This window comes from Esox lucius, chromosome 5, assembly GCF_011004845.1.
Source record: "Esox lucius isolate fEsoLuc1 chromosome 5, fEsoLuc1.pri, whole genome shotgun sequence".
In the NCBI taxonomy this organism is placed as follows: Eukaryota; Metazoa; Chordata; class Actinopteri; order Esociformes; family Esocidae; genus Esox; species Esox lucius.
The window spans coordinates 18,475,458-18,502,752 of record NC_047573.1 but is presented as its reverse complement, the minus strand read 5'-3'; the positions used below and the strand labels follow the sequence as shown (position 1 = coordinate 18,502,752).

Below are 27,295 nucleotides of genomic sequence, written 5' to 3'. Positions count from 1 at the left end.
GAACACTTCCTGCATCACGCCGGACATCTGTTCTCAACACAGGAAATCATTCCCCGAACTGGAGGCCCAACACTTTCCCTGCATTTCTGTGTTTGTGTGTGTGATGTTGAACTGAACTCCAGCTCTATTCACACTCTGTGTTCTGTCCCGCGATGAGTGGTCCTCAGTTCATTATTATAACCAGCTAGCATTATTTTCTGTATCACAGGCATTCTGGGTTGGAGCTGAGATAAAACAGCTGTCATAGCAGGAGAGGAGAGTGAGAGAAGAAGAGAGAGAGGAGGGGGAGAGACAGGAGGAGGGAAAGAAAGCAGGGGATCGTCAAGGGTAATCTAGAGGTTTGATTTAGTGTGTGTGTTTTGGAGGACAGCATTGCCCAACCCTCTGCTCATGGTCTACCACTACTGTCTTTTGCTACTGTTAATTACCAATCTGGTGCTACCACAACCTACTGTATTCTGTCTGTACTGATACACTTAAGTTATGTTGTACCCAGCAAAACAAATTGGTCCTGTGACTCCCGGTAAATAGCCATGTGATTGTTATTAATATTATTGCAGATTTATTCCTTGTTGTTTTTGTCATTCATACATACATCCATCTTGTGTCATTTCTTATATTAAAGACACCATAAGTAAGGATTTCACTCTGGCAAACAAAAACATGCAACGTTTTATTTTATTGTCACAAAAAAGGTTTTCTAAAGATAAGTTTTGTTTCATGATTTTAATGGATTTAACCAAAAGTTTCTTAGTAAGATTGCACGAAATCTAGAATACTTGGTGCTTCTAGCTATAACTGTAATGGCGGTTTCTGTGAAGTAGCTGTAATCATCTTCATTTGTTTACCCCTGCGGCCTTTGTCAGAGGACTATTCATTTTCTATTCCAGGAAACTGTTGTATGTTCATTACAGACAGCACAGTTGCATCATTATCCAGGTCAGATAAACATCTCATTGGTTTCTATGTCAGGGATTGCATAAATGCATGCCGAATATCATAATTTCTATTATCCTACATTCAGTTGAGTGGATATCATTGTCTGTGTAATATTACATGTATATATTCTATGTGTATTTAACAAGCATGTGCATATGTTTACTGTGTAATGTAGGCCAAGCCAAAGTCGCAGCTGAAGAGGTAGAGAACAACAAAAGATGTTGCCTTCATTCATTTTATTTATTTAATCATTACCAGATGAGTCATTTGAGAACCAAACGTCTTCCATGACCATTTGACCAAACACACAAAACCACATTAACAAAAATATAAACGCTATGTAAATGTAAAAGACAAGGAATAGAAAGGGAATTGACAGTAAACACAGAATTATACTAAATACAGTAAGACATACTGTATATTGTAGGTTTGGCGTATGGAGCAGGTGTTTGGCGTATTGAGTGCGGTGTGGAGAAAGTCTAAAGGTAAAAAGTGTTTGGCAATTTGTTTCCAGTCAGTGCTGTCAGGAAACTGACCGAAGGAAGCGTCGGTTTTCAGAGTGACCGGAGTGAGATGTGACCTATGGTAAAGGAAGAATTTACCTGACTTACAAATAAGTTGATCCAAGTGAGTTTGGCATTGTATATGTAGCAAGGGCCAGTTAACCAGAGTGTAAAGTTTTGGTTGGTAGTATAGAGTGGTGCATGTTAATTAAGGAAAGAGTATTTCAAGTATACATTCAGTATATATACAGTGGGGAGAACAAGTATTTGATACACTGCCGATTTTGCTGGTCTTCCTACTTACAAAGCATGTAGAGGTCTGTCATTTTTATCATAGGTACTCTTCAACTGAGAGAGACGGAATCTAAAACAAAAATCCAGAAAATCACATTGTATGATTTTTAAATAATTAATTTGCTTTTTATTGCATGACATAAGTATTTGATCACCTACCAACCAGTAAGAATTCTGGCTCTCACAGACCTGTTAGTTTCCTGTTAGATTTTGATAAATTGACAAACTGTTGAAGATTCTCCCTACGATATATAGCTACCCCTTCTCCCTTGGAGGGCCTATCCTGATGGAATAAATTGTAACCAGGAATGAGAGCCCCTGAGTTTGAGGGTGCAGTTCTCTGAGTTGGCCTGCATGTTCAGTCTGGATGAAGAAGCTAGTGCTATCAACTCGTCAAGTTTAGGGAGGAGTCTCCAGACATTTATATGCATAAATTATAGGCTTTTGTGGATACAGTCATCAAACACAACACTGATAGCATCCAGCATTAAGTACTGAATCTGTAAAACAAACAGTAAAATAGGTAAAATGTGTGTCAATGTAAAATAACAACCAATTCCCATTGGCTTCCTGTAATAGTTATCTAATGGCTGTTCTAGTTAACAAGTATGTTTTTAAAACATGGACATTATTTAAAGGGTGCGGTGAAATGAGGTCAGTTTCCCTTAATTGTTACACAACCCTTCAGCCATTCATGAAAGAGAATCCAATGTGTTACAGGCTCCGCGATATGGTTTAAAGAATAACAGTCATTGCTTAATTCTCAGTAACTATGGATAGTGGGGAAAGCCCAGACCTATCAGTCCTAAAACTTGGTGGCTTTTCCAAGAAAATACATTTCATACTCAATGTATTGTACCACATCCTATACACTTATCCTCTGACCCCTGAAGGAGTAGACACCTTAACCCCACCCCCATCAAAACATTTCCTTTACGGTAACAACAGAGCATCCTAACTTACCCTCCCCTGACCTTTCACTTGCTTCACAATGGCTCTTCCCCTGAACTGACATTGGCTCATGAAATCAGTCCCGGGGACATGTGAGTGGTACCTGTCCTCCTCTGAGTATGAGTCATCAATGAAGGTTGGTTCAACAAGAGTCAATATGTCGCTGCTGTTGCCGGTGGATAGTATCATTGGCTTTGATTGACAGCCAGGAACTGACTGGAGTTCCTGGAAAATACTATGTCGAAATTTGCTATGTTTAGCAATTTGTTTAATCTGTGATGTAACCACCGGGATAAAACTATTCCCACCATACATTCCTCAGGGGTATGTAAGATAAACTGTAGCCAATTTTGATTGGATCATGATATCTAACATTCTCACAACAATTCAGTGATCAATAATAACTTTTTGCAATTATTGGACTGTTAATATAGATATACACTGCATACACTGCATTTTCCTTTCTGAACTTTTAATCAGATGGAAAGGTTTACCTAACTTTGCACAAGTTAGGCCAGGCCAGTGTTTTTTCAACTGGCCTAACTCACCTGCAGATAAACATACGCTGTTAAAAAAAATGAAGGAAATATTTAAATCAAACATATATTAAAAATCTAAATATTTACTGTATATTGTGTAATTCGTTGAGAACAAAATATCTCAACAACGTTCAATAGGAACTAAAATCACCAACCGATTGAGGACTGGATTCAAACTCACATCAAAAATCTAAGTAAACAATTGAAATCACAGGCTGTTCCAACTTTTCATCACTGCAACTCTTAATGTGACTCAATGTGTATGGTCCCCACATGCCTGTATGCATTGCCAACAATGTCTGGGCATGCTCCTGATGAGACTGTGGATGGTGTCCTGTGGGATCCCCTCCCAGATCTGGATCAGGGCATCATTGAGCTCCTTGACAGTCTGTGGCGCTACTTGACAGGGTCGGATTCAGGCCTGGGGAATGTGAGGGCCAGTCAATGGCATAATGCCTTCATCATCCAGGAACTGCCTATACACTCTGGCCACATAAGGCCGGGCATTGTCCTGCACCAGGAGGAACCCAGGCCCACCGCACCAACGTAAGGTCTGACGATGGGTCTGAGGATTTCATCCTGGTACCTAACACCACTCAGGGTACTGTTAGCTAGCAGAGATTAATTGTCTGTGGCCAACACCTGCAAAACCATTCTTTTTTGGGGGGTTGTCTTGCTTTTGCCTCTCCAGGGCACCTGTTGTCATTTTCATTTGCACCAAAACATGTGATATTGATTCGCAATTACTTATGCTTCCTAACTGCATAGATTGTTATCCCTGTTTGATTGACTTGGTGTTATACTGTGATGATTACATGTTCCCTTAATTTTCTTTGAGCAGTGCATTTTGCAATTATAATCAATCAGGTATTGGTTTTTTTTTCTTTTAATTTTACAAAATATTTTTCCTGGCCTTTGTGTCATGTCAAACTCACAATTATGGTCTTACCTCATGAGAACAACAGCTGGTTTAAGAGAGTCAAAGATTGTGTCACGTCTTTGATCTTCTACTTCCACCCCATCAGTATTTTCTCTCTATGAATTACTTTGTCAACCATTTTAAAAAGGAGCTTGATAACATCCACACCTTATTCACACAACCTATTGGTCCCTGACACACACACACGTTTGTCTGTCAATTAACCCCCCCCCCCCCCCCCCCCCCCCCCCCACACACACACACACACTCTGCAGATCACATCATGCCACCGCACTCCCTCATCCAATTTCCAGATTTTCAATGAGTTGAGCTTGTTAGCCAGTGGAGTTTTTGTCTGTCTTAAGGAAAGAAATTATTCTATATGATCATACTTCTTCCAGATTCCTGCCTTTCTTATGGGTAAATGTAACTACAGCCTTTTCCAGCGTAGGCAGCAGTCCTCCCTCACCCGTGGACTGGGCAAATATGTTGTGCAGTTATGATAAGTAAAGAATGTTGTCTTATTTTTGATTCACAGGGCAATACGTTTGTTCCCCAGGGCATGCCAATCTGTAAGGATTTAAATAGAAGTTTTATTTCTCTGAGAGAGATTTTCACATTCAGCAAGTCAAAGTCTTCTTGATTCAGGAGGGTAGGTTACACTGCTTCAGAAATGTATGTATTTTTAAACCATTAGTGCCTGCTTTAAATGTACAGTATATGAGGATTGAAATATCTCCCCACTAGAGACTTGATTCTGTGGATATGATTACTCTCAGTTTCTACACAGTTAACCAGAAATGGGACTTAGAGCACTTTTGTTTGGTAGAAATAAAGAGTTTTCAAAATTAAGGGAAGATAATTTGATATCATATTTTGGATCTAGTACTTGTATTTCATCAACATTTTATTGTAAAGGTACTCCGGTGTCTGCAATTTTCAAGCACTTCCAAAAATAATATAATTCCAGTGCCCTCACTATGTCTGAGATTTTATCAACAACCACAATCAAAATCAAAAAAAGGTTCAGGTGTGCAGCAGGTCGTATGGAGACAGGGATATACTTCTTAGTTGGTTTCAATAGGATAGATGCTGTTGTCATCCTTTTTAGTTCGCAAGGTGGGATCTTTCATCTGTAAGATTTCAGATGAATGATCATGTGAGAAAGTTGCTCTAATATTCACTTTAATGTAAGCAGTTAAATTGCAATGGTTTGTCAGGATATTTGCAGAATATTTGCAGGATATTTGAAGTAAAACTAACAGCAAAAATCTTCCTGACCAGAAAAAAATTTTGAATTGAAAGAAATCGGCAAACTTGTCTCAGATGTAAATGACTAGGTTTTTAAAATGTTCCTTCCCAGTGCCAAATATTTTTAAGCTGCTTTTCCGAAATCGTATTCAAACGTTTTTACCGTTATTAATCTGACTAGGCTTCTGATTATGATGAACATTTTCTTTTCTGTTTTCGTTCGCTTTTCACTTTTTTGGTCATTAATGTTTGTTCTTTTCTCATCTGTTTGTATATTCAGTTGTTTGAGGAAAAACAAGCTTGGTTTTTAAGAAGTTCGTGTACTGTTCTGTCTGCGTTGAATAATACAAAAAATCCTACAGGGGTTCCCGGCCATAATCAAAGGTTTGTATGAAGGGGAGGAGTTGTCTGTCACTAGGGCGGAGCGAAGTAATGACGTAGGATTAACGTTGCGGTGTACAGAATTTGCTATGGGTTGCATTACATTGGAGTAACTGGCTAAAGAGGGATGTTAGTGTCAGGATAGCTATTCACATCGGATTAAATAAATCAAATGTAACATTTTTCGTTTACATTCAACATCTTTATTGGTAATACATGGATCTTTATTTACTGGCAGAAAGCTATTTATTTCGTGTGTACGGATTTTGTTATGATACATGCTCGCTGTTGCATTTCGACTGTGCACAGCTCAGTTGTCTGTGAATCGTCGGTGTGTCATTATAGTATCAGCCGTTCAGCTGTCATAAAAGCACATCTACCTTGACGTTTAAGTTTGACCCATAGATCAGATTTTTGGAAGACTGTGTCATCGTTACATTAAAAAATGGACGAAGAAAATCAAGGTAAGATGCACGATGATTCAATCACCGTCTGTTTCTGTCATTCTCTTTCTCTCCATCTCTGTTCCACAATTTGATTTGGTGTGTGGAAGGACTGATAGGGCTGTACTGTATGTGCCCTAAAGCATGAGTTATGGGCTACCGCTGTAACCCTCGCTACATGTATTTAATCACAAATTGCCTTTATATTCCTTCCAAACTATTAAGAAATGCAATGGTATTTTTCTACAGTTGTCAGTGATGGGTTGTCATTGGGCACATAGGAGTACATTTGGGTTTGGTAGTCGCCTATATACTACAGAGATATGCTGGATTTCTGTCCATATTTTATCAAGTGGTACAAGAGCCTCAAGTGTCTTGACTTAGGCTAATCAACATTTGCTTCGCTAAAGACTGGCTTCTGGATGTACATCCCAACTCCGTTTTAAACGTCAGTAATCACGCTATGATAACTTTTTTTAAACATACAGATTTTTTCGTATCAGAGAAAAAATAGGCCTATACACACGAGCCAAGTACCTATACTTTCAGTCTAGTCAGTTTACGCCCAGGTGTTCAGAACTAATTAGCACAGGTGGTCGTCTCTTTCATCCCTGACTTCCGTGGCCAGGTTCATGAAAAGGTATCACAATCCTACCCCCAGTGAGTCATGTGACTATAGCTTTCTATATAAAGCCGACCGGCATTGAGGCATACAAATACTCTTTGAACGTTACATTGCTGCAAATTAAGCAACCTAAGCGACTTTGTGTGTTGTATGATTTTTGGTGCCTGTATCTCAGAAACAGCTGCCCTCCTGGGCTTTTCACACGCAATGAGTAAAGGATTTACAGAGAATATAATGAAAATATCCAGACACATTTGTTGGGGAAAACAGATTGTTAATAGTGAAGGTGAAGAAGGCATGAATGGTAGGATTTGTGCAAGCTAGAAGGCCAGAAACTGGTAAAGAAAAATAAAAAGTGATGTGTGAAACAACATATCGGAAACACACACCTCATCAGATTTTGCATACCTTCCATTGCCTGCTCTTTGGGATTTTATGAGAGGTAGCTACATAAGCACTTTGTAACAACTGCTTTATAAACACAAACTTGATTGATCCATTGATGGATGATAAAGGAGTTATCTTTTTTGAAGGGGGAAGCCTGAGCTATGATGATCCATCAGGTAGGTATGCATAATTGACCTCACTTTGCGTTCAGCGATGTGTCGTGTGTCTTCATCAGAATGCTTGATGTTCCTCTGAGCTGCTTTCAAGTTTGCTCTAGCTTATGTGTCTTTCTATTATCAAGCTGTTCTATCTAAATGCTCGCTCCAGGCCTCTGTGAAATACAATAGATAAACCCCTGTTGTTTTCAAAAGGAAAGCGGAGTTTTGTGGTTGGAAAGCTTTCAATACAGGCACATTCCTAAGATCATTTGAATACGCGTTTGTCCCATGTGGCCTGATTTAGATGACCATGCTAAACTACAGACTGTGGCATCCAATTGTGCTTGCATGATGCAAGACAACACACAGGCACGCAAGAAAATGCAGCCAGGATAATCTTTGAACACTCAACCGGGGGTAAAGAAGAACATGTAAATGTATTGTAAGTATATGTCTAGAGAAGAGAACCAGGATTTGGCGGGTGAACTGTGAGAGTTTAGCAGCGGGGCCCTCAACCCGCAGCCTAGACTAGCACATTCTGTTGGTGTAGCGGTAAGCCTTTTCATGTTGTACATAACCTACTTGACTTACATCTACATAACTAATCTTAACATATTTTTCTCATATTAAATTGAAGGTTGTGTTTCTACCCTGTACCCTGTCAAATGGTCCACTCACACATTCTGAGTTGTGATTCAATATGTCTAGGTTAATGCCAGTCAAACCATACTGTACACTAAGTGTCAATGTAAAGAAATGGAATTTGAAGGCCTGTGTAGCCAATGGCGTGTTTGGAAGTGTTTGTAGGCGCTTTGTCCTGACGTTGGCAATGTCCTGTGTTGAAAGGAAATCGCTAATGTCAGCCGTTTCCACTATGTCACTTTTCCTTCAGGGTTTAAATGTCATGCATAAACGTGCTTCAAAAGTTTGCCCGTGCTGCGGTTGTCGATTGCATTTATTCCAGTGTTTTAACTGATGAGGTGAAACCTTTGGAGTAGCGTTGTCTCTGAACCCAGACAGAAGCGTCAGCATATGACTGTGTCGGAGAAGCATGAGGTCCAATGATCACACTGGAAAGACATGATAAGTGCATGGAAAAGATTGTGTGCTGTCTTTATATTTTTAGGAAATCTTTTTTCTTTTGCACAACGCCGACTTTGCTTTGGATCGTCTTAAATGTGTTTGGAGTCATTACAGTGATGAAACAAAGTTTTGCCAGTCAGTCAAAGATGGACATTTAATGTAGTGTGTGTACATATACAGGATCAGTCAGAGGTTTGAACACAACTACTCATTCTTGGGTATTTCTTTAGTTTTACTATGGTGTGCAAAGCTGTCATCAAGGCCACTTTGAAGCATCTAAAATATATAAATTTATTTTTTTAACACTTTTTTTGGTTACTACATGATTCAGTATGTGTTAATTCATAGTTTTGATGTCTTCAAAGTAAAAATAAAGAAATACCCAAGAATGAGTAGGTTTGTCCAAACATTTGCTGGTATTGAATATATAGGTAATCACAGACAACAATTTTTTTTTTAAATGTATTAATTTTATGTTCAGCCAAACCTTTTCTCTGAAACATGGTGAGCCATGATTTAATCTCACACAACTTATTGCTTTGGATGGTCAAAAGCTTGTACATTATGTATTATCCATAACGCTTGACTTTCCCAACATGCCAAAATTTTCCAATGCCCCCTCCCCAAGGGGTGTTATAGACACACATTCGTTTCTATTCCTGCAAAGTTTATGTAGATATCACATCTATAATACTGGAATTGCCATAATGCTGCAATATGTCATCACAGCGCTGTACTTTCATTTACAGCATACGGTCAATGTTGGGGTATAATATGTTCTGCATCAGTTGACTGCCTGTTAATGGGAGCGGGAAACAAGGCCGTGATATACAGTATTCTGTCTTAGGCACCTGAAAGTTGAACTAAGGCCATTTATAAGTGTTTTAGAAACTATATACACATTTATAAATACATAAAAATAATATATTATACTTTTTCATTTTATTTTTTTGTTCCGCTGAATAAGGACTATCTAAATAAATTACTTTAGTTCGACTTTCACTTGCCTAGGACTTTAGCACAGTACTGTAGGTGCTGGTACTGAGCATGAATACTGCCTCTAATACACAGAACCAACAGATTAACACACAGATTAATGCAAAGCACACTGAAATCATGCACACAACATACCCTGAGAGAAACCAGGGCAGGGGGCAACATGTTGTGTTCCTAAATACCTTCTACACACGTACACTCCTCTGTGCTGTTTACATGCCACAAGACGGAAGTCTGTGCGCACATTGTATAAAGCAGACCCTATATCACAAGTGGTTTATGGCCCCCAGTCTATTTATAGGCACATTGTGAGGCTGAGAGAAGTGAACACTACTGGGTAGAAGTACAAAATGGCCAGCTCTTAATAGATGCCGGTTGTGTGTTTTTAGGACGTCTTAATTCCTGTACTCAAATGGATGTAAGGAACGTGCTCTATTTAAATGCTGTTTTTACCAAATGCTGTTTGTCTTGTCAGTACTCCTGTGGTGATTGTGATAACTTTAGTAACCATGGGAAACGCCCAATGGGAAGCCCCTTTCTTTACATTCTCTCTGGGCTGGAAGCGTGGGTGTTTGTGCTTGTGCCTGTCTGTCTGTCTGTGACAGACAGGTGGTGGCAATAGTGTTTAGGAGCTGTTGAAATGGGCGCCATTAATGTAAAAAAAAAAATTTAATCTCAAAAGAATAATGTCAAACGCCTACATTTGAGATTGAAATATAAAATGTATCAAACAGCTTGCAGACAGGAGCGCTTTGTCATCATGAAGATACCGTTTGGAAGGGAGACAATAAGGAGGGTAAATGTGGAAAGGAAAGCAGGACGTACAGAGAGAAAAGGCTGAGTATGGGAGACAGTGACTGACTGCATCTGCTCTGTGCCAGCCAGGAGGCCCGCAGAGAGAGAGTTACGTGACAGCCACAGGGCAGTCATAGTGTGACAATAATTACTTCCTAATGTCCTCCCACACCTTTACCCCACCACCACGACAAATACTGCTGGCCAATGATGACCATGTAGACCTGTAACCGGAGCAGGAAACCACTAATGTCCGATTTCATTTTAAACGTAATCAACCCAAACCGCAGTTTCCATTGATGTTGTTTCTCAAGAACATGCATGATGTCACCATGACAAAATGAATGACTTGTTCAGCTGAATGAGGACTGAGGACTGGGGGCAGGTACGTATACAATGAACCAGACACACATTTTTTAAATTAATTTGTACTTCATGTGGGGAGTGTAATTATGCTCTTTGTCCATTTAAACCCCATGGGCGCGGTCACGGTGACATCATGTTGCCTTTTTCAAGAGCCTAACAGAAAATTTTTAAAACAATTTGTTTTATTTTGACCAGTAAGACTGAGTTAATAATTGTGGTGTGGGAAAGCATTGAAGGATTAGGCAGTAGACACACACACACACTCATCCAGATTTTACTATGAAGGTAAAGGTCGGAAATGTAGTACCATTAAATCTAACCTTAACCAACCCTAACCTTAACCTCAATATCATAACCTATTTCTAACCCTAAACTTAAACCCAGGTCAGGTGAAGCTTATTAAAGTGAGAACCAACCAGATACTCCTTTTTTCCTATCCTCCTAACTTCAATAGTAAACACACACACACACACACACTATAAGGGTGAGGAGTTAGCTTTGGCACTGCAGATGTGATTTAAGGATGGAATGAAAAGGACTCCTAAGGATTCCTGTACTGATGAGTCTGTGGAGAAACACCACATATGGAATTGATTATAGAGCAGGCTTCCCAACGTGCTTTCTGTGCCATGGAAGAGAGGGTAGACTTGAACATACCGCTGTCTGGAAGGATTGGCGTGCCCCACAGATAATGTGGTTTGAACACTTCGTATTGCCTGGCTCAATTGTTTATGTTATAGAATAAGGAAGAATTGGGGGGGGCAAACATTCTGTAACTTATATGCATTTTATGTGACTAGATTTGAACAGAATGGAAGCAGAGTTTTTGTAGTAAATAGTTATATGGAGACTGTAGGCTACAGGGGTTCCGTGTGTTTCTTGGCCATACTAGCTCTCATTCCTGTAGCTCTGAGAACAAAAGAATGCACAGTCGAACCAGAACACCTCTTCATAGGCTGTGCTTTAGGGATTCTAAAAAGAGGTGTGCTTCCTGTTAACTGTTGAGTACACAAGATATACAGGGATACATCAGAAATGTGCACACACACAACCCAGGCATAAATACACTTTGTAGGTTTTCTGTGAATTGAAATGTTTTTATCTTAAAGCAGAGTGCCAACTCCTTAGTAACGTGTATAGGTTATTTGCAAGGCTTTCATTTACTGTAGGAACGAGGTGGAGACAGGGGAGAAGGGTGTAGATGGGTATTGAACACTGGTCTCTGACAGGGAGCTGCATGGAGTTTCAAGTGTTTCCACTGGACCATAGCTCTGCACTGTGATTATTGTTTTGAGGTGGCCGGGGGTGTCTTAGTCTTTCATGCCTTTAGCAGGTCAGCCAAAGACAGCGTTGTTCTGCCTGCTCAGAGTAGACAAACATCAACATCCTGGACCACAAGGCAACGATTGCCAGCCATGGGTTTGTTTTCATATTCACAGTCACTCAATCCCAGTCCATCCCTCTGATTTTAAGTGGGTGCCAGAAACAGCAGCACTCTCATTCCAAGGCGTATCAGATCAGCAGATTGTGAATTCTCTGGCACTAGGCATACGGAGGAGGAGATATCAGACCCTCGCCTAGTTGATCTTAGGCCCCAGCACATCAAATGAACATGTCCAGATGTTGGATGCAAGGGGCCTTGACCGAGCAGGACAGACCACCCGGAAGGATGGGTCACCCCCCAGCAGGGGTCCGCTCTGCACTTCGTAAAACGGCAGATTAAACAATGCAATCAACGGATGTCAGTTTGGTTTAGCCCGTGGATCTCTGTTGAGTTAGCTAAACCCAAAGATATTACTCTCCTTAAAATCTTTGCTGGCCTTCCATGCAAGAATGTGAGCGATGTTTCCAAAATAATGTTGATACTCACACACATTCATAAAAGCACATTACAATACATTTGGATCCACGAAGCATTGAGATGCAAGAAAACCAGCAACTGAAAAGGGCAGACAGGTGCTTGATCTTTTTGTATATGTATAAAATAAAATGTATATTTCTTAGCATTTTATACTTTAATAAAATGGAAAAAGTGGAGGAAGGGACATTATTTTAGTTTTTTTTGCTCTAAGTATAGTAGGTCAGATTCAAAGCCATTCTTCAGCGATACGTTTTCACCAGAGTCAGAGGCTTACGCTGATGGACCGCAAAAGCCAACAGACCTGATCTATTAATGATGAGAACCAAACCCTTTCCCGTCCATATAGGTAAGCTACATAGACAGAATACAGTCACGCTCATCATAACCTCTTTTCTTTTAGCTGGCCCAGTTGTAGCCATTCACCGTGTTACACCATCCAGACAAACCGCCAGGAGGTATTCCCATACAGCTAAACAAGATAAACAAAAATACAGATGTTTGGACTGGGCCTCTGTGTCCACGTTGTCACTGCCAAAGTAGGTTAGGGGAGAGTGGGAATAGCTGGCTGGCTGGCCACTGGAAAATGTGTGTGTGTACTGTATTCATCACACGTCCACACTGTGGCTGTCATCCTCATGGTCAGATTGGGATTAAGAGCTGTTGGGCTGTGTGTTAGCTGGATTAAAGCCAGCTGGCAGCACAAGCGTGTGTTTGTGTGTGTGTGTGGGTGTGTGAACGTACATACAAGGCCTTTCTTATTGTATTCAGATCCTTTACCATTCTCTGCATTTTGCTGTGTTTCAGACTTAATTTATAATTGATTGCATTTATTTCTATCAGTCTACACACCATGCCCCATAATGACAAAGTGAAAACCCTGTTTTTATAAAATTTGTGTCAGTTTATTGAAAAACAACTGAAATATGTCATATACTTTAGTATTCATTACTTTGTAGAAATCCCAGCGATCGCAGCTTCAAGTCTTGTTGGCTATGCCAGAATTGTCTGGAAGCCACTCCAGTTGTTGTCTTGGTTGTCTGCTTGGGGTCATTGTCACACATAAAAAAAAAAAAAAAATGTTGAGGACCTCTCTGTATTTTGTGGACATTCATCTTCAATCCTGACCACTCTCCCAGCCCTAGCTGTTTAGAGGCATCCCAGTAGCATGATGCTCCCACCACCATGCTTCGCATTAAGGATGGTATTAGCAAGGTGATGAGCAGTACTGTGGTTTTGCCAGACGTAGCGTTCTGGGTTCAGGCCAAATACTCTTTTTGGTCTCATTAGAGCAGATAATCTTTTTCCGTTTGGTTTCATCAGACCAGATTATCCTTTTCCGTATGGTCTCTTCAGATAGCATGTTATATGCCTTTTAGTCAGGAGCGGTTTCCGTCTAGCTTCTCTACCATAAAGGCCTAATTGGTGGAGTGCTGCAGAGATTGTTTACTTTCTGGAAGTTTCTCCCATCTCCACACAGGAACTCTAACAGAGCTCTGTTAGGGTGGTTATTGGGTGTTTGACTACCTCCCCGACCAAGGCCCTTTCTGCCTGGTTAGTTTGGTTGGACGGCCAGCTCTAAGAAGAGTCTTGGTGCTTCCATACTTTTTATATTTCACGTTGATGGAGGCCTGGGAACTTTCAATTCCATTGCAATTTTATTATAACCTTCCCCAGATCTACGACTCAAAACAATTTTCAGAGGTCCATGGAGGTTCCTTGGACTTCATGGATTGGTATTTGCTGTGTGTGTGCCTTTCCTATCTCATGTCAAAAGACATGTTCTCCTCTGGGAAAGTAAATAAATGTAAAGAAATCAAGCCTACACACAGTATTCAGAGAGGTCTGAATACTCTCCAAAGGTAGTGTATGTGTCGGTATCTGTGTATGCGAATGATTCTGAGTTTGTGTGTATATGTCTGTTTTGGAGCTACATATGTGTGTTCGTGGCATGTCTTTACCAAATGCATATGTCTATTTACACCAATCAGATGCATCCAAATGGTGTTATGTTAAAGGGATTGTGGACAGTAGGGGACAGTTAAAGGGATTGTGGACAGCAGGGGACAGTTAAAGGGATTGAGGACAGCAGGCTTCAGATTACGGGTTAGAGTCATGGGCAGATCTCAGGGACTGCTGGTCTGCCAGGCATGCCTATCTCACCCCATCTCTACTGGAGCCAGCAAAGGGTGTCAGAGTGTTCTCCAACACTAAATCAGACCAGGCTAGCTGGAGGACAGAGAACAGAACCCGCCTGGCTGTGCCGATTACCTAGTAAAGCTTTTAAAAATGGGGAGTTGGCCCATGAACAACGTATGTAGCGGGGATGGGATTTGGTCTAAGTCCCACTCTGTTCCATGGGTCAGGCATGGATGAGTGGAACTCCTACTGATAAATGGTTACTTAGATTTGCGGTTAATCTCTGTCCAGTCCAGCAAGTGACTAAAACGTGATGGAACGGACAGTCTGTTTTGGGTTTATTTGAAGGCATTTTCATTTGGCATGTCCATTTACAGATTTTAAAATCAGCTCTAGATAATACAGCCATCTTGATGAAGGGAGGAACCCTGGGTCCTACCCAAATACTAATGCTGCATCATTATGAGCTTCCTGACTGGCTGTGTCAACCCAGTAATGGGAACTGCAGCACGTTGAAATGGTGCTGCCCTTTATAGAAGACTGGTGGTGGCCTTTAGAGGAGAATGGTGGTGGTCTTTAGAGAAGACTGGTGGTGGTCTTTAGAGAAGACTGGTGGTGGTCTTTAGAGGAGACTGGTGGTGGTCTTTAGAGGAGACTGGTGGTGGTCTTTAGATGAGAATGGTGGTGGTCTTTAGAGGAGAATGGTGGTGGTCTTTAGAGGAGAATGGTGGTGGCCTTTAGAGGAGACTTTATTGAACAGTTGGTCGTTTTTGGGTGAGGATTTCATCATAAGGATTTACTCGTCGAAGAGATTTGGGGGATTTGTTTTGGGGGTAAATTACTGGAGCCTTAACTCTGTGTTGCTCAGGTAGGAGTTTATTTAAGTGAAATCCTTATTTTCTTCATTAAAATTAAGAAATTAACAGCTACACACAGGCTGTTGTGGTGGAATGTTTTGCCAATTAAATTGATATATATTTTTATTTTATTTCCTGTGGTGGTGAAGTATGATACATTTGCACTTGTACTGGTGTCTATTGTGTATAGTCACATATAGTTGTGGCACTACTTCCTTTGCTAAATGCTTTGGGGTTGATACAGCATGTGCTTGGTCCAGTTGGAGCCACCGTGGCTGATATCTGTGGAGCCGGCTAGTTTCACAGACCACTCTTTGTCTGTGGATTGGAGACACTACTAAAGTAATTTCCTGGATGAGTCTAGGATGGGTGACTTTGGGGGTGGGGGGGGGGGAGTATTATAAACATAATGTGTCAACTCCTACTCTGTGTTCATGTTAAATGTCCACTGCGACTGGACAGCTGGAGGCCATTCATTTCCAATGGAAATGTACCTACCTTTATCTACCCTGTTTTGCTGTTGATCAGATGTGAGTAATGAGGGATGTTCTGCTCAGTGATGTCATGTGGTAGAGGGAGGCTCCTGAAGGGACACATCTACCCTGTTTCCAGCCGATCGAATGCCGCATTCATCTGGTGTGTTCATTTTGTGCAGCGTACAGTTTGGTTTAACCAGGCGTGCTCCCATCCACCTTCTCATTAAGGTCCATAAATAATCAGATTGCCTTCATCCCGATGAGATGAGTCTAACCAGATGGTTTTGTTAACCAGGATACAGAAGTGATACAGCCTTAGGCAGTGGGAAAATCTGGGTCCCATTCTTAGCCCGCACATTATAAGGAATAACGTCACAGAATTTGTGCTCTGGGAAGTGTTAAACTCATTTGCATTTGTAGGTTGACACATTACAATAGAAATAAACATGTGATTTCCGACCTCCTATGATCGTGATAACATGAACATACCGGGGAATTTCAATTTGGCATATTCTAGATAACGTTGTGCCACTTCAAAGGGGAACATCTGTAATTTCCATATCGAGCTTCCTGCTCTACGTCAACTTGAAAGTTGAACGGAAAACTTTAAACCAGTTGCACCACATTTTCAGTCACAGTTCCACTTAAGTTGTGTAACCAAAGCGGGGTTAACGCTAAAATTAGCCAACTTAATTAATGTCTCTATTTTGATGTTGAACTCCAGTCAGTAATGAGTTGTTTCTCCACATCCCTTTCATTATCATGGAGCAACGCAGTGAACCAGGAGAAGGGTCCATAACTGGCTGGCTGTTTCACTACCTGCCCCCAGACACATCCAGCCTTCACACACAATTGCATGAGATGGTTAGGAACACAGGTTTTGGTTTTGTCCTAATTAATATAATTTCTTGGACCCGTGAGCACCTCTTCCACAAACTGTAGTTGCCGACTGCTAAATTAGTTGTGGTCGCCTCTCGAGCTAGGCTCCCCTTGTTTGCTTTTAATTGGCACGATTTGTCTTTGGTTCATGTAATGTTATTCAGTTATACGTGAAGTGGAAACTCTGTAGTTGAGACCGTATGATTCCTCAACTCATGTTTCCAGGTGGACTGACTGGTGTCAGTCTTGCCATGTCCCTGCTTTTTAAAAGAGATTTAGCATATTATCTGCCTCGTAGCTGGGTTAATGAAACTGGATCACCGGGAGCGCTTGCTGTTGGTTACATGGGGGAAGGGGAGTGAGGAAGATGTAGAGAGTGATGGAAGGAGGGGGCTCTAATTCCCTGGGTGGTTGGAGAGTCGAGGGCAAAGGTTGCGTTCATCAACCAAATTCGCTTTTAATGAAAGGAAACTTAATCTGGATTGGGTTTTATTAATAGAATATTCCCCTGCGCATTAAAACGGGTCTGAAAACACTTTTATGTCGAATAATTAAGACGGATTGCCTTTTTCCACTAATTGAGAGGAACTTATCTGCTTTGATGATTGACTCTGGATAAGCTGGGTGAAACAGTCCTTCATCAGCATTAGTTAGTGTGGTGTCACACTGTGGAAGACGATGCACTGGCGGTAGGACTAAGAAGGTTTCCATGTCTTTCAGTACCTGAGGATCTCTCACTGGACGAGAGGGATGAACTGTCAAATATCCGACGGAGGAAGCGGGAACTGCTGGATGATATTGAGGTGAGGATCCCTGAAGCTGTGGCTTATTATTGTCTTGCAAAGCTTCGAGGAAGATTGTATTGGGGTTTTTGGACGTGTTTGTAGTTTATACCTTTTTCTCAGAATAACTCATCTCGGTTCCCTGTCTGTGTGTTAATTCACGTCATGTTCTAGTTAGGTACTGCCGTCATTGATTAAACATTTTCTAGAAATGAATGATATTCTAATAAAACAACAATCTTTCCTTTTCTTCCCCATTAGCGCTTAAAGTTTGAGATAGCTGAAGTCATGACTGAGATCGAGCAGCTAACGTGTGTAGGAGAAAGGTGAGTGAACAACAAATGGTCTCTTATCAGGCGCGTGCAGGTTTTTAGATGTTTTTAGGACCATTCTCTGTATTGTGTGGTGCTTTAAATCAATCGGTCTGCATCTGTGCAGTGATCAATCAATCGTTACCCGTGTACCATATCTAAGATCCATTCCAGAATGTGACACCACTACTTCATAATCCCATCTATCAAACATCCACAGGCTCAGTCTGCCATCGTTAGTGGGTCATTAGTGGGATCTCTAGTGAGAGTGCATGACTTTGATAGAATCTGGCTACATTTATACAACACTAATGGGTCACAGGTTTCTGAAAATCCAAACGTGGGATTTTTGAATGAGAAGTTTGTATGTATTGTTGGTTTTTCATGGTTTTGCTTCCATGTCATGTCTCATAGCAAAACAACACAAAGAAACAAACAGATTGCCATGGGGAGGAAGAAATTCAACATGGACCCTAAGAAGGTACGTTTTCTAAATGTATGACCACTGTCTCAGGGTTCATGGATGGTTGTGCATACAGTCTTTAATTCATCCCTGATTCAGCTGTTGGAGTTGTGTCCGGTTTTAGACTCCTGTGTTATTACAGTTTGAACCCCTCCTGTGGTTCATACTGTATGGATCTGGCTTAATGAAAAGCCTCAAGTCATTTCATCTCCAGAATGGCATTTCTGGCCATTGTGTCCAGTAACAAAGCCCTGTGATGTACTATAGCTCTACTAGACTCATTCACCCTTGTTTGAGATTAAAAGCCCATCGTCAATCTTGTCTTCCAGGGGATCCAGTTTCTCCTGGAGAATGACCTTCTGCAGCACACCCCAGAAGACATTTCTCAGTTCCTCTACAAGGGCGAGGGCCTGAACAAGACTGTCATTGGAGATTACTTAGGGGAGCGGTAAGCCATGCCATCTACAGCATCTGCCATGTAGAGAAACAATCTTTTCCTCCCTGTCATGCTCCGAGGGCGTTGCTTTGGATTTATGACCTCGGTGTGATTAGTCTGTTCACTCTAAGAATCTGAAGCAATTTCTATTGAATATTATGTTCTGAATTTATTGGTGAAAGTGGCCACTATTTCCTTTGGAATACAAATCACCTTGGTAATGAGTCATGGCAGGTGTCACAGGTCTCTCCACCCCTTTGTGGACACCTGACTAGCAAATAAATATTCAGAAAACCGCTCAGTCTGGAGTCACATGGTCAGATATCAGGTTGGCTTGGGACTAGAGATATGGCATCTAAAATAACTTGAAGACAACACAGTTGCTTCAGATCTGTGAGAAAGACAGGTAATATGAAAAATAGGTGTGTGTGTGTCCAACTATACCTGAGAGATGTGTGTGTGTATCCATCTGAGAGAGGTGTGTGTATCCAACTATACCTGAGAGATGTGTGTGTGTATCCATCTGAGAGAGGTGTGTGTATCCAACTATACCTGAGAGATGTGTGTGTGTGTATCCATCTGAGAGAGGTGTGTGTATCCAACTATACCTGAGAGATGTGTGTGTGTGTATCCATCTGAGAGAGGTGTGTGTATCCAACTATACCTGAGAGATGTGTGTGTGTGTATCCATCTGAGAGAGGTGTGTGTATCCAACTATACCTGAGAGGTGTGTGTGTATCTATCTGAGAGAGGTGTGTGTATCCAACTATACCTGCATTAATCCATCCCACTTCTGTTTCTTCTGTTTCTTCCTCTGTCAAGAATAAAGCATGTAAATGGTCAAAACCTTAAATAATAATACATTGCCATTTGGACTTAGGGTTAGGATTAGGGTAAGGTTTAAGGTCGAGCGGTCACTTTTTGGTGGGTTAAGAGTTAGGTTCATGGTTAGGAAAACAATGATTTTGAATGGAAATAATGATTTGGGTCTCAACAAAGGATAAAAAATGTGAACTGTGCGTCTGACTGGGTGTGGAGGAGTCAGTTGTCAGTATTAGGGGTAGATGTTAACTGGATCATCCCCATTCGTCCTCCACTGTTACAGCCTCTAAACCCAGAGGGAACGATCAAAGAGCCAGCTCCATCACTGGAAGTAACTGTAAACATAGGTAGGACAGCTATACTTAGTAATTAGTTCTAATTGAGTTTACTCAAAGATCTGAAACCTATCATTACATGCACTGTAATTATATTTAAGTGCGTGAGTGAGAGAGTATCTTTGGTAAATTAGTTAGTCTTGATTTAAAAATCTATTTATCCCTTTTGTTGATAATTTAACATTTGTGGGTTTTTTTGTTTTTTTTACAAATACATGCTTTTAGTAAGTTTTGGATGACATTTTAATACATCTTTATTAAAAAATAGAAGTACCAGTTCTTGAATGAGAGCTTCTTTCTCAGACATTTCTCTGACCAAAGACTATTATTTACTTGGAAAGCTTTCTTGAAGAAACATTTCCTGAGTTTAGTTGCCAGACATTTTTGTGTTATTCATACACAAAATAATGTGTTCAGGCTCCGAAATATATCATTGGATGTCAAATACACAACATCTGAAGCATACAGGTCTTTAAAGGTAATGTTGATTTCTGCTCAAACACCAACTTGCTGCTTAAACATATCTCTCTATAAAATACTGTTTTCTCTGGAATCTGGTGTCTTTCATCTATCAAATGCATGCTGGACTTTGCCAAGTATCATTGGCTCGGTCCTTTCAGGTTTTGGGATCCTTCAATAGGCCAGCTGTTAAGAATGTGTCCAGATTCTTGTGGTGCTACTTCCTCAAGCTATACATATCAATGAATAGCTTGAGGAAGAAACCTTTCTTAATGTGAAAACCTGTCCTTGTGTCCCCAGAGATGAGTTTAATCTCAAGGTGCTCCAGGCTTTTGTAGAGCTCCATGAGTTTGCTGACCTCAACCTTGTCCAGGCCTTAAGGTGAGCCGCCTGTTTATGTAACCTAACGTCAAACAAAATAAGCACAACTGGTTTAAGAATCATCTGATGAAGGTGTTTATGGTTCTGTAGGAACAATATACTCCATATACTGAATACTAATGTCTGATGTTGTGTTCGCTAGTGACCTAGGTGTCTGGCTTGCTGTGGTCGTTTGTCCTTTGCAGGCAGTTCCTGTGGAGTTTTCGTCTGCCTGGTGAGGCTCAGAAGATCGACCGGATGATGGAGGCGTTTGCCTCACGCTACTGCAGCTGTAACCCTGGGGTGTTCCAGTCAACAGGTCAGATCCACGCTTGAGGTCTGGAGGCTCACAGGGGTCAAAACACTGCTACATTGAAGCCAATCCAAAGTAGTGGGTTATATGAAGAACAGAGTACCGTTTTGGACTTTCCATTTGTTGAGTTTGATCACTATTTAAATAGATCATTTAATTATAATAATGCAGTTTAGACCACTATGAGTCAATCACCCTGAGCTTTGCATTTTACTTGAGGAATGAGGATGTAATTCAATTCTCAGTAATAGAGTCACTAATGGAGACTTTTGCTGTTTCCCTCTGACCTGGGTTAAAGTTCAAATGTATTATCTACAACAGGAAGTTAGACACCAATATAGTAGCACTAGATTAGACTCCATAATTATTTAAGAGCAGTTTTAAAATCATTCTAATGATTTTCACAATTCTGTTTGTTCTCTGAGTTGAGCAGACAGTGTGTAATGTATAGAGAGCAACATCAACAGCCTCCATGGTCTGAAGACTAGGAATTGATCCATAACTGTAGTGAAAAATTATTCTGAGAGCAAATAAGAAAAGTAGTTCAGCGTTTATTGATCAATATTGTAAAAGGTTCAATAATTCCAAGGTAATATTCTATTGATGTGTGCATTCCATTCAGCTGATATTCTTCCTTATCAAACAAATCAATAGAACAAAAAAATACTTCAGTTACATAAGAGGCTCGTCACTTAAAAGCATATCAAACATATGATATATAACTTTTTCTTATACTTTACCGGGCGAACTTAACCACAGCAGAAACACGCAATAATATCGCTGACTTGGAGTTACACAAACACTTAAATAACATCAACTGAGAGAATACAGAAGGTAGTCAGCCACATGAATTGACAACAAATGAATGAAATGAATTAACAACAGCGACAGGCTTCCCAAAACTCATGAATTATCTCTAGTCTTAACTCTAGTCCTAAGTCTAGTCTTAACTCTTGTCTTAAATCTAGTCTTAACCAGTCTAGGTTTCCTGGTTGAGCTCAGTGAAAAGGAGGGAGACGTGATTAACATGTGCATCTGTACTAAATGTACATGACTCCTTTCCTGTCTGCAGACACCTGTTATGTTCTGTCATTTGCCATCATCATGCTGAACACCAGCCTGCACAACCCCAACGTGAGAGACAAGCCCCCTGTGGAGCGATTCATCTCCATGAACAGAGGCATCAACGAGGGGGGGGACCTGCCTGAAGAACTACTCAGGGTAAGCCAGAGAGAGAGTGTGCCCGTGTGTGCGCGCATGTGCGCGCGTGTGTAAAGGCCTATTCCATTACTCAACCTTTTTATTTGTTTGTTTTTCACAGAATTTATTTGACAGCATCAAAAATGAGCCTTTCAAAATCCCAGAGGATGATGGTAACGACCTGACGCACACTTTCTTCAACCCAGACCGAGAGGGATGGCTGCTGAAACTAGGTGAGTGATGATCAGTCCATGTCTGGACTCGCCTACATGCCTGCAAATAATACAACATGTATGGTAGAATGGAAATCTATTAATGACACAATTGAACTCAATTGAAATTGGAGGTTGTCTTGGTAATTCCTTTTTCAAAACGGTTATGAACCTTCTAATCCAAATGAATGTATTGCATTATATCTTTCACGATAGGATGCCTAATTCCTGCCAATCTGGGACAAATGTTCATTTGTTTAGATAGAATGAATTGTGTCAAAGCCAAAAATGAAATCCCAACTAGAAAAAAAAGATTTGGTTTTTCGTGGTATATGTGGTTTAAGACTGTCAAAACTAAAATGCGATCACAGTGCTTCATTTAGTTATTGTATTTCCTTTGAATTTAATTTAAAGTTTGTTACCAAAATATGCATACCCATTTAGAAAAAGGAAGTGCGAGTTCTGTTTGCTTTATTTATTGAATTGTGTGAGTCATAGACTTCCATAGGGCAGATGGATATCACTAAATGTTAAGCGATGTGAAACATTTTCTGAACTTGCTAAGCAAATCTTTGGTCTCATATTGTGTTTTTGCAATACTGTGTTGTCCTTCTCTGTCCCCCCCCGCCTCACCAAGCATGGTGTTGTTCTGCCACTCCTCTCTGCTGTTGCTTTGTGTGTTTACTGTGTCCTTTGTCATCTCTGTTCAATCAAAAAGTAGTTTTCAATGTGCCCACTCGTTTTCCCCCTCACACCCTTTGACCTTTCACCTTTCTGTTCTGTTCTGTGACTGGCTGTTTCTTCTTACTCTGCGTTAGGAGGTAGGTACTCCTCCTCCCCACCCACCTTGATCTCAGGAGAAGTTGCCCTTAACTACTGATACAGGGTCAGATATTTTGTTCATCCTTATAATTAAGGTTAGTTGAGGGTGGCTGTAATCTGATCCTAGATTTATGGTTTAGGACAACTTCTCCTACCCTGCCTCCCACCCCTCTGCTTACATCATCCTGCTAAAATGTGGACCTAGCGGTTATCTTGTTTGTTAGTCAACAGATGACTAGAAGCTAGCAGATTAGTGCTCGTCTATTGACTTGTTTATTTCAGAGAAGTGTATGGGACGTGTGGAGGTTGGGGGTGACGGGGTTGTTCAGGATGAGAAAAGTCTGAAAATGCAGTGAAGAGCCATGGTCCAGTGGTAACACGTCCAACTCCATGAAAATATTCTGCTCCCCACTAGAGACCGGGGTTCATTACCCGTCTCTCCGCTTCACCTGTCTCGGCTTCACCTGTCTCCATCTGATTTCCACTGTCAGTGAAAGCCTTGAAAACAATAACAAATAAGGAGACTGTCTGCTACCTTTTAGAAATAATAATTCACTCACTACTCTGAGTTGCTTTGGATAAGAATTAAAAATGTTAATGTTGTTCACTGACTTTGGCTGTCAAACAACATAATAATATTTCAGGTTACTCTTTCAGAGTCAAGCTAAAGCTGGGTTGGTAGTACATCACAGAATGTAGTGTATTTGTCATCTCATTGAACAACCACTCTAAAAATTAGGCGAGGTGTTCAGCGTCAGGGGGTCAGGAAAAACATCTGTTTCTAGGTAGCATTTCCTGAGAACCCATTCTAATTTACAACAACGATGTAGGATTAATTGTCTTGCTCAGGGACAGAAAAGTATAATTTTTTTTCACCTTGCAGCTCTGAGATTCTATGTAGTAACCTATTGGTTACTTGTGAGGTGCTCTAACCACTAGGCTAGTTGCTGCCCCTGCGTCGTATGTCTGTGCTGTGAGGATGTGTACTGACTGCTGGCTCCGGTGCTGTACTGTATGTGCTGATCAGGGGTGTTCTGAATTGCTCCATGTTGTTGTTGCTTTTGCCCTCCAGGCCTGAACCCCCCCCCCCCCCCGCTTCCTAGTTCCTCATCTATCCACTTGGGATTCTCCTTTTTTTCCATCCCACCGGCTGCGCTTACCAGATCCTTTTAGTTCCAGTTTTCCTGTCCCTGATTTGCATTATGTCCATATGCACATTTTGTCACCCCTTTGGAGGAAGAGGCCTGATAGAGACGTTCGGGCATTTATGGCGTAGTTAAATTAGTCAGTACAGCAGCTCGTCAGGTCGTGAAACTGGAAACCTGTGTTTGGACTATAGTTCAGTCTTGCCTGCTATGGTAGTATGGACTTACTGGCTGATATTTTTAAATAGTCACTTAGTAAAAACTTTTCTCAAACCAGTTGCTCATTCACCAGATGCCTCACCTTGTGCAACTTCACAGACTAGTAATTTTATACAAACATAGAGAGACACTTCATTCAGCATAAATACATAAATCAATGTCAGGTTTTGACATGATTTGACAGGCATGCTGACATCTGTGCTCAAGAGTATTGCATGAAAATTACAAGGAACTACAGAGACCCTATATACTCCACCTGTTTTATAATGCCAGTATGTTTACACCACCTGGCAATGATGTGTTTCACATAGAACTCCAGGATTCTAAGTAGTAGAATAATAATGATAATAGTGCTAGTATTCAAATAGTGCAATATGTAATTTGAACTGTTTTAGAATTACTTATTTCTACAAAGATTACTTATTGCTTGCATAATTTTAGTTGAATCAAATGTATGTATTTAGTCATAGTGGATACATGTTGAAGCATTTTAAGTTAGGATAGCCTAAACATGTGACACCAAGTTCTCTCTAGGTTGAATGGTTCAAGAGATACTGTTTAGGGTTAATTAACTCTATGCACTGGCCTCTGTAGCTAAAATGATTCAATTGAAAGATGTACTGTAAGTATCCCAATAAAATCCATATAGAAAGGCCACTGAAAGAGTCCCATTCTTTCCCAAATTTTAGTGTAATAGAATTTCAGTAATTTAAAAAGTATAAAATATATCAAAATATTGTATGCAATCAACCTGGTCCTGAATGCACTGAGATTTCCTTGGTGTCTCTTGCTAGCTTAAACTCTGTGGGAGTAGAGAGCTAAATAATTAGATGATTGAAACTGGGGACTCTTGCATCGCATGCCCCAGTAATTAACAAACTCAAATAATCCTTATAATCTGGACTACTGTAAATAATTGTTTATCTGCCTTTATGTGATGACTGAGGCTCAAGGAGATAAGAGTTATAGTAAGCGGATATCATTCTGGGGTTCAAATGTTTTTTTTGAAAATGGTATCTTACTCATCTTGTTTCTCACACTCCCTGGTCTGTCGGACACACAGCCAGAGACAATTTTTTATTACCACTGGCCAAGTGGGAAGAGCTGAGTTTAGACCGTGAATGTTTCTGGAAATAACCCCACATCCTAAAGTACTTGAACAGGAATTTTTAATTCCTTGCAACTCACAGCAAACACTTCATTTACAGTAAATGTAAGTAACTACTAAATGGCTAGAAAAATTTAATAATTTAAAGAATGTATAGATAACCAATTCAGAATGAGATATATTATTTTACTGAAGAAATAAGTTGAGTTGAAATCAAAACAAATGAAATCAGTTGTTTCATATACTTTTGCAGTGCCCATTTGTCTATTATATGGAGTCAGCTGGGTAGTGTCTGAATATTTGACCAGCCTCCTGTGACCACACTCCATAGCCTCTGCTCAGCAGCCGCATGCTGTCACAGGTGAAAGGCTGCATTTCTGGGATTTCTGCTCAAATTGAAGCCACATTTTGACTGTTTCTACAGAGCAGACCTTGTACTCCTCAGAAAGGGAGGCTGGGGAATATTGACTCCCTAAATGAATCAGCTTAATGGACTGCTGATCAGAACCAGATGTGGCACGTGTAGGGAAGAGGTGGTTGTGGCGGGGGGGTGGGGGGGGGGGTTACAATAGGGTACTCTGGAAGCTGGGCTATATAGGCTAGTCAGTCAGTCTCAACATTGAGTCTCCATGGAAATGTGAATTGTTGCTGAAACCAAGCAACCTCTATTGTACTCCCTTGTAGTGGCTTTTATTATCATGTTATACTATGGGCCCATGTGCAACACATCTACATCCAGTTTTGTCGTCTTTTCAAGTGAGAGCGACTACACAGAAAGTTCAGATAGAAATGTACTGGCTAGATCACGCATGACTGCCTGTCATAGGTAATCATGTCAGCTCTATACATTACATTTCCACCTGCAGTATTAGCTGTCACCTCATTGGCTGTGTATGACACTGCCTTTCCGCACGGCTTGGACATTGGCTCTTCTCTCTCAGTCAGGGTGCTCCCATGTTCTTACTCAGTGTGTTTGAAATGCTTCTTGACAGGTGGAAGAGTGAAGACCTGGAAAAGACGGTGGTTCATTCTGACTGACAACTGCCTGTACTACTTTGAATACACAACAGTAAGTCTGTATGGAGAGTGAAAATACTCTGAAGACACAGACCTCAGCCTGCCCGCCACATCAGACTGTCTGGAGCATGTAGGGGCGGCCCAGCTTTTGACCTAAATGCAGTTTGGACCGGCAATTAACACAGTGCATGAGAAACATCTGTGAGGTCTGCTGAACATCTGGCCTGGATTAGCCCAGCCCCCTCCCCTGTAACACACACAACCCCCGCCCACCCTGACACACACGCACGCACACTCTGAAGATTAGAGCCCTCCCCCAGCACTGGTCCGGTCCTCAGGGTCTCCTCCCTGCCCCGTTTTCTCATTGAGAAAGAGCGGAGGCGACAGGGGCTCAGTGATTTTCGGTTCCTCAAGGTCTCCTCAGCCCCCCACCATGCAGAGCTTTCTAGGAT

General features: G+C 40.9%; 1 protein-coding gene across 2 annotated transcripts in view; it reads left to right on the top strand.

Moving 5' to 3' along the window:
• Window positions 1-5,876: 5,876 nt before the first annotated feature.
• Window positions 5,877-27,295, top strand: part of LOC105031472 (cytohesin-3) — a 24,815-nt gene continuing 3,396 nt past the window's right edge. Inside the window, exons 1-11 of one of the 2 annotated variants that reach the window (XM_034292214.1) lie at window positions 5,877-6,241; window positions 7,695-7,832; window positions 17,560-17,642; window positions 17,883-17,947; window positions 18,347-18,413; window positions 18,725-18,843; window positions 20,748-20,828; window positions 21,014-21,126; window positions 22,193-22,341; window positions 22,442-22,553; window positions 26,819-26,895. In XM_034292214.1, the coding sequence (XP_034148105.1) occupies window positions 7,826-7,832; window positions 17,560-17,642; window positions 17,883-17,947; window positions 18,347-18,413; window positions 18,725-18,843; window positions 20,748-20,828; window positions 21,014-21,126; window positions 22,193-22,341; window positions 22,442-22,553; window positions 26,819-26,895 (873 nt within the window). In that variant the 5' untranslated portion in view covers window positions 5,877-6,241; window positions 7,695-7,825. The remainder of the gene's footprint in view (window positions 6,242-7,694; window positions 7,833-17,559; window positions 17,643-17,882; window positions 17,948-18,346; window positions 18,414-18,724; window positions 18,844-20,747; window positions 20,829-21,013; window positions 21,127-22,192; window positions 22,342-22,441; window positions 22,554-26,818; window positions 26,896-27,295) is intronic. The other variant, XM_010905928.4, reaches the window with a different exon arrangement.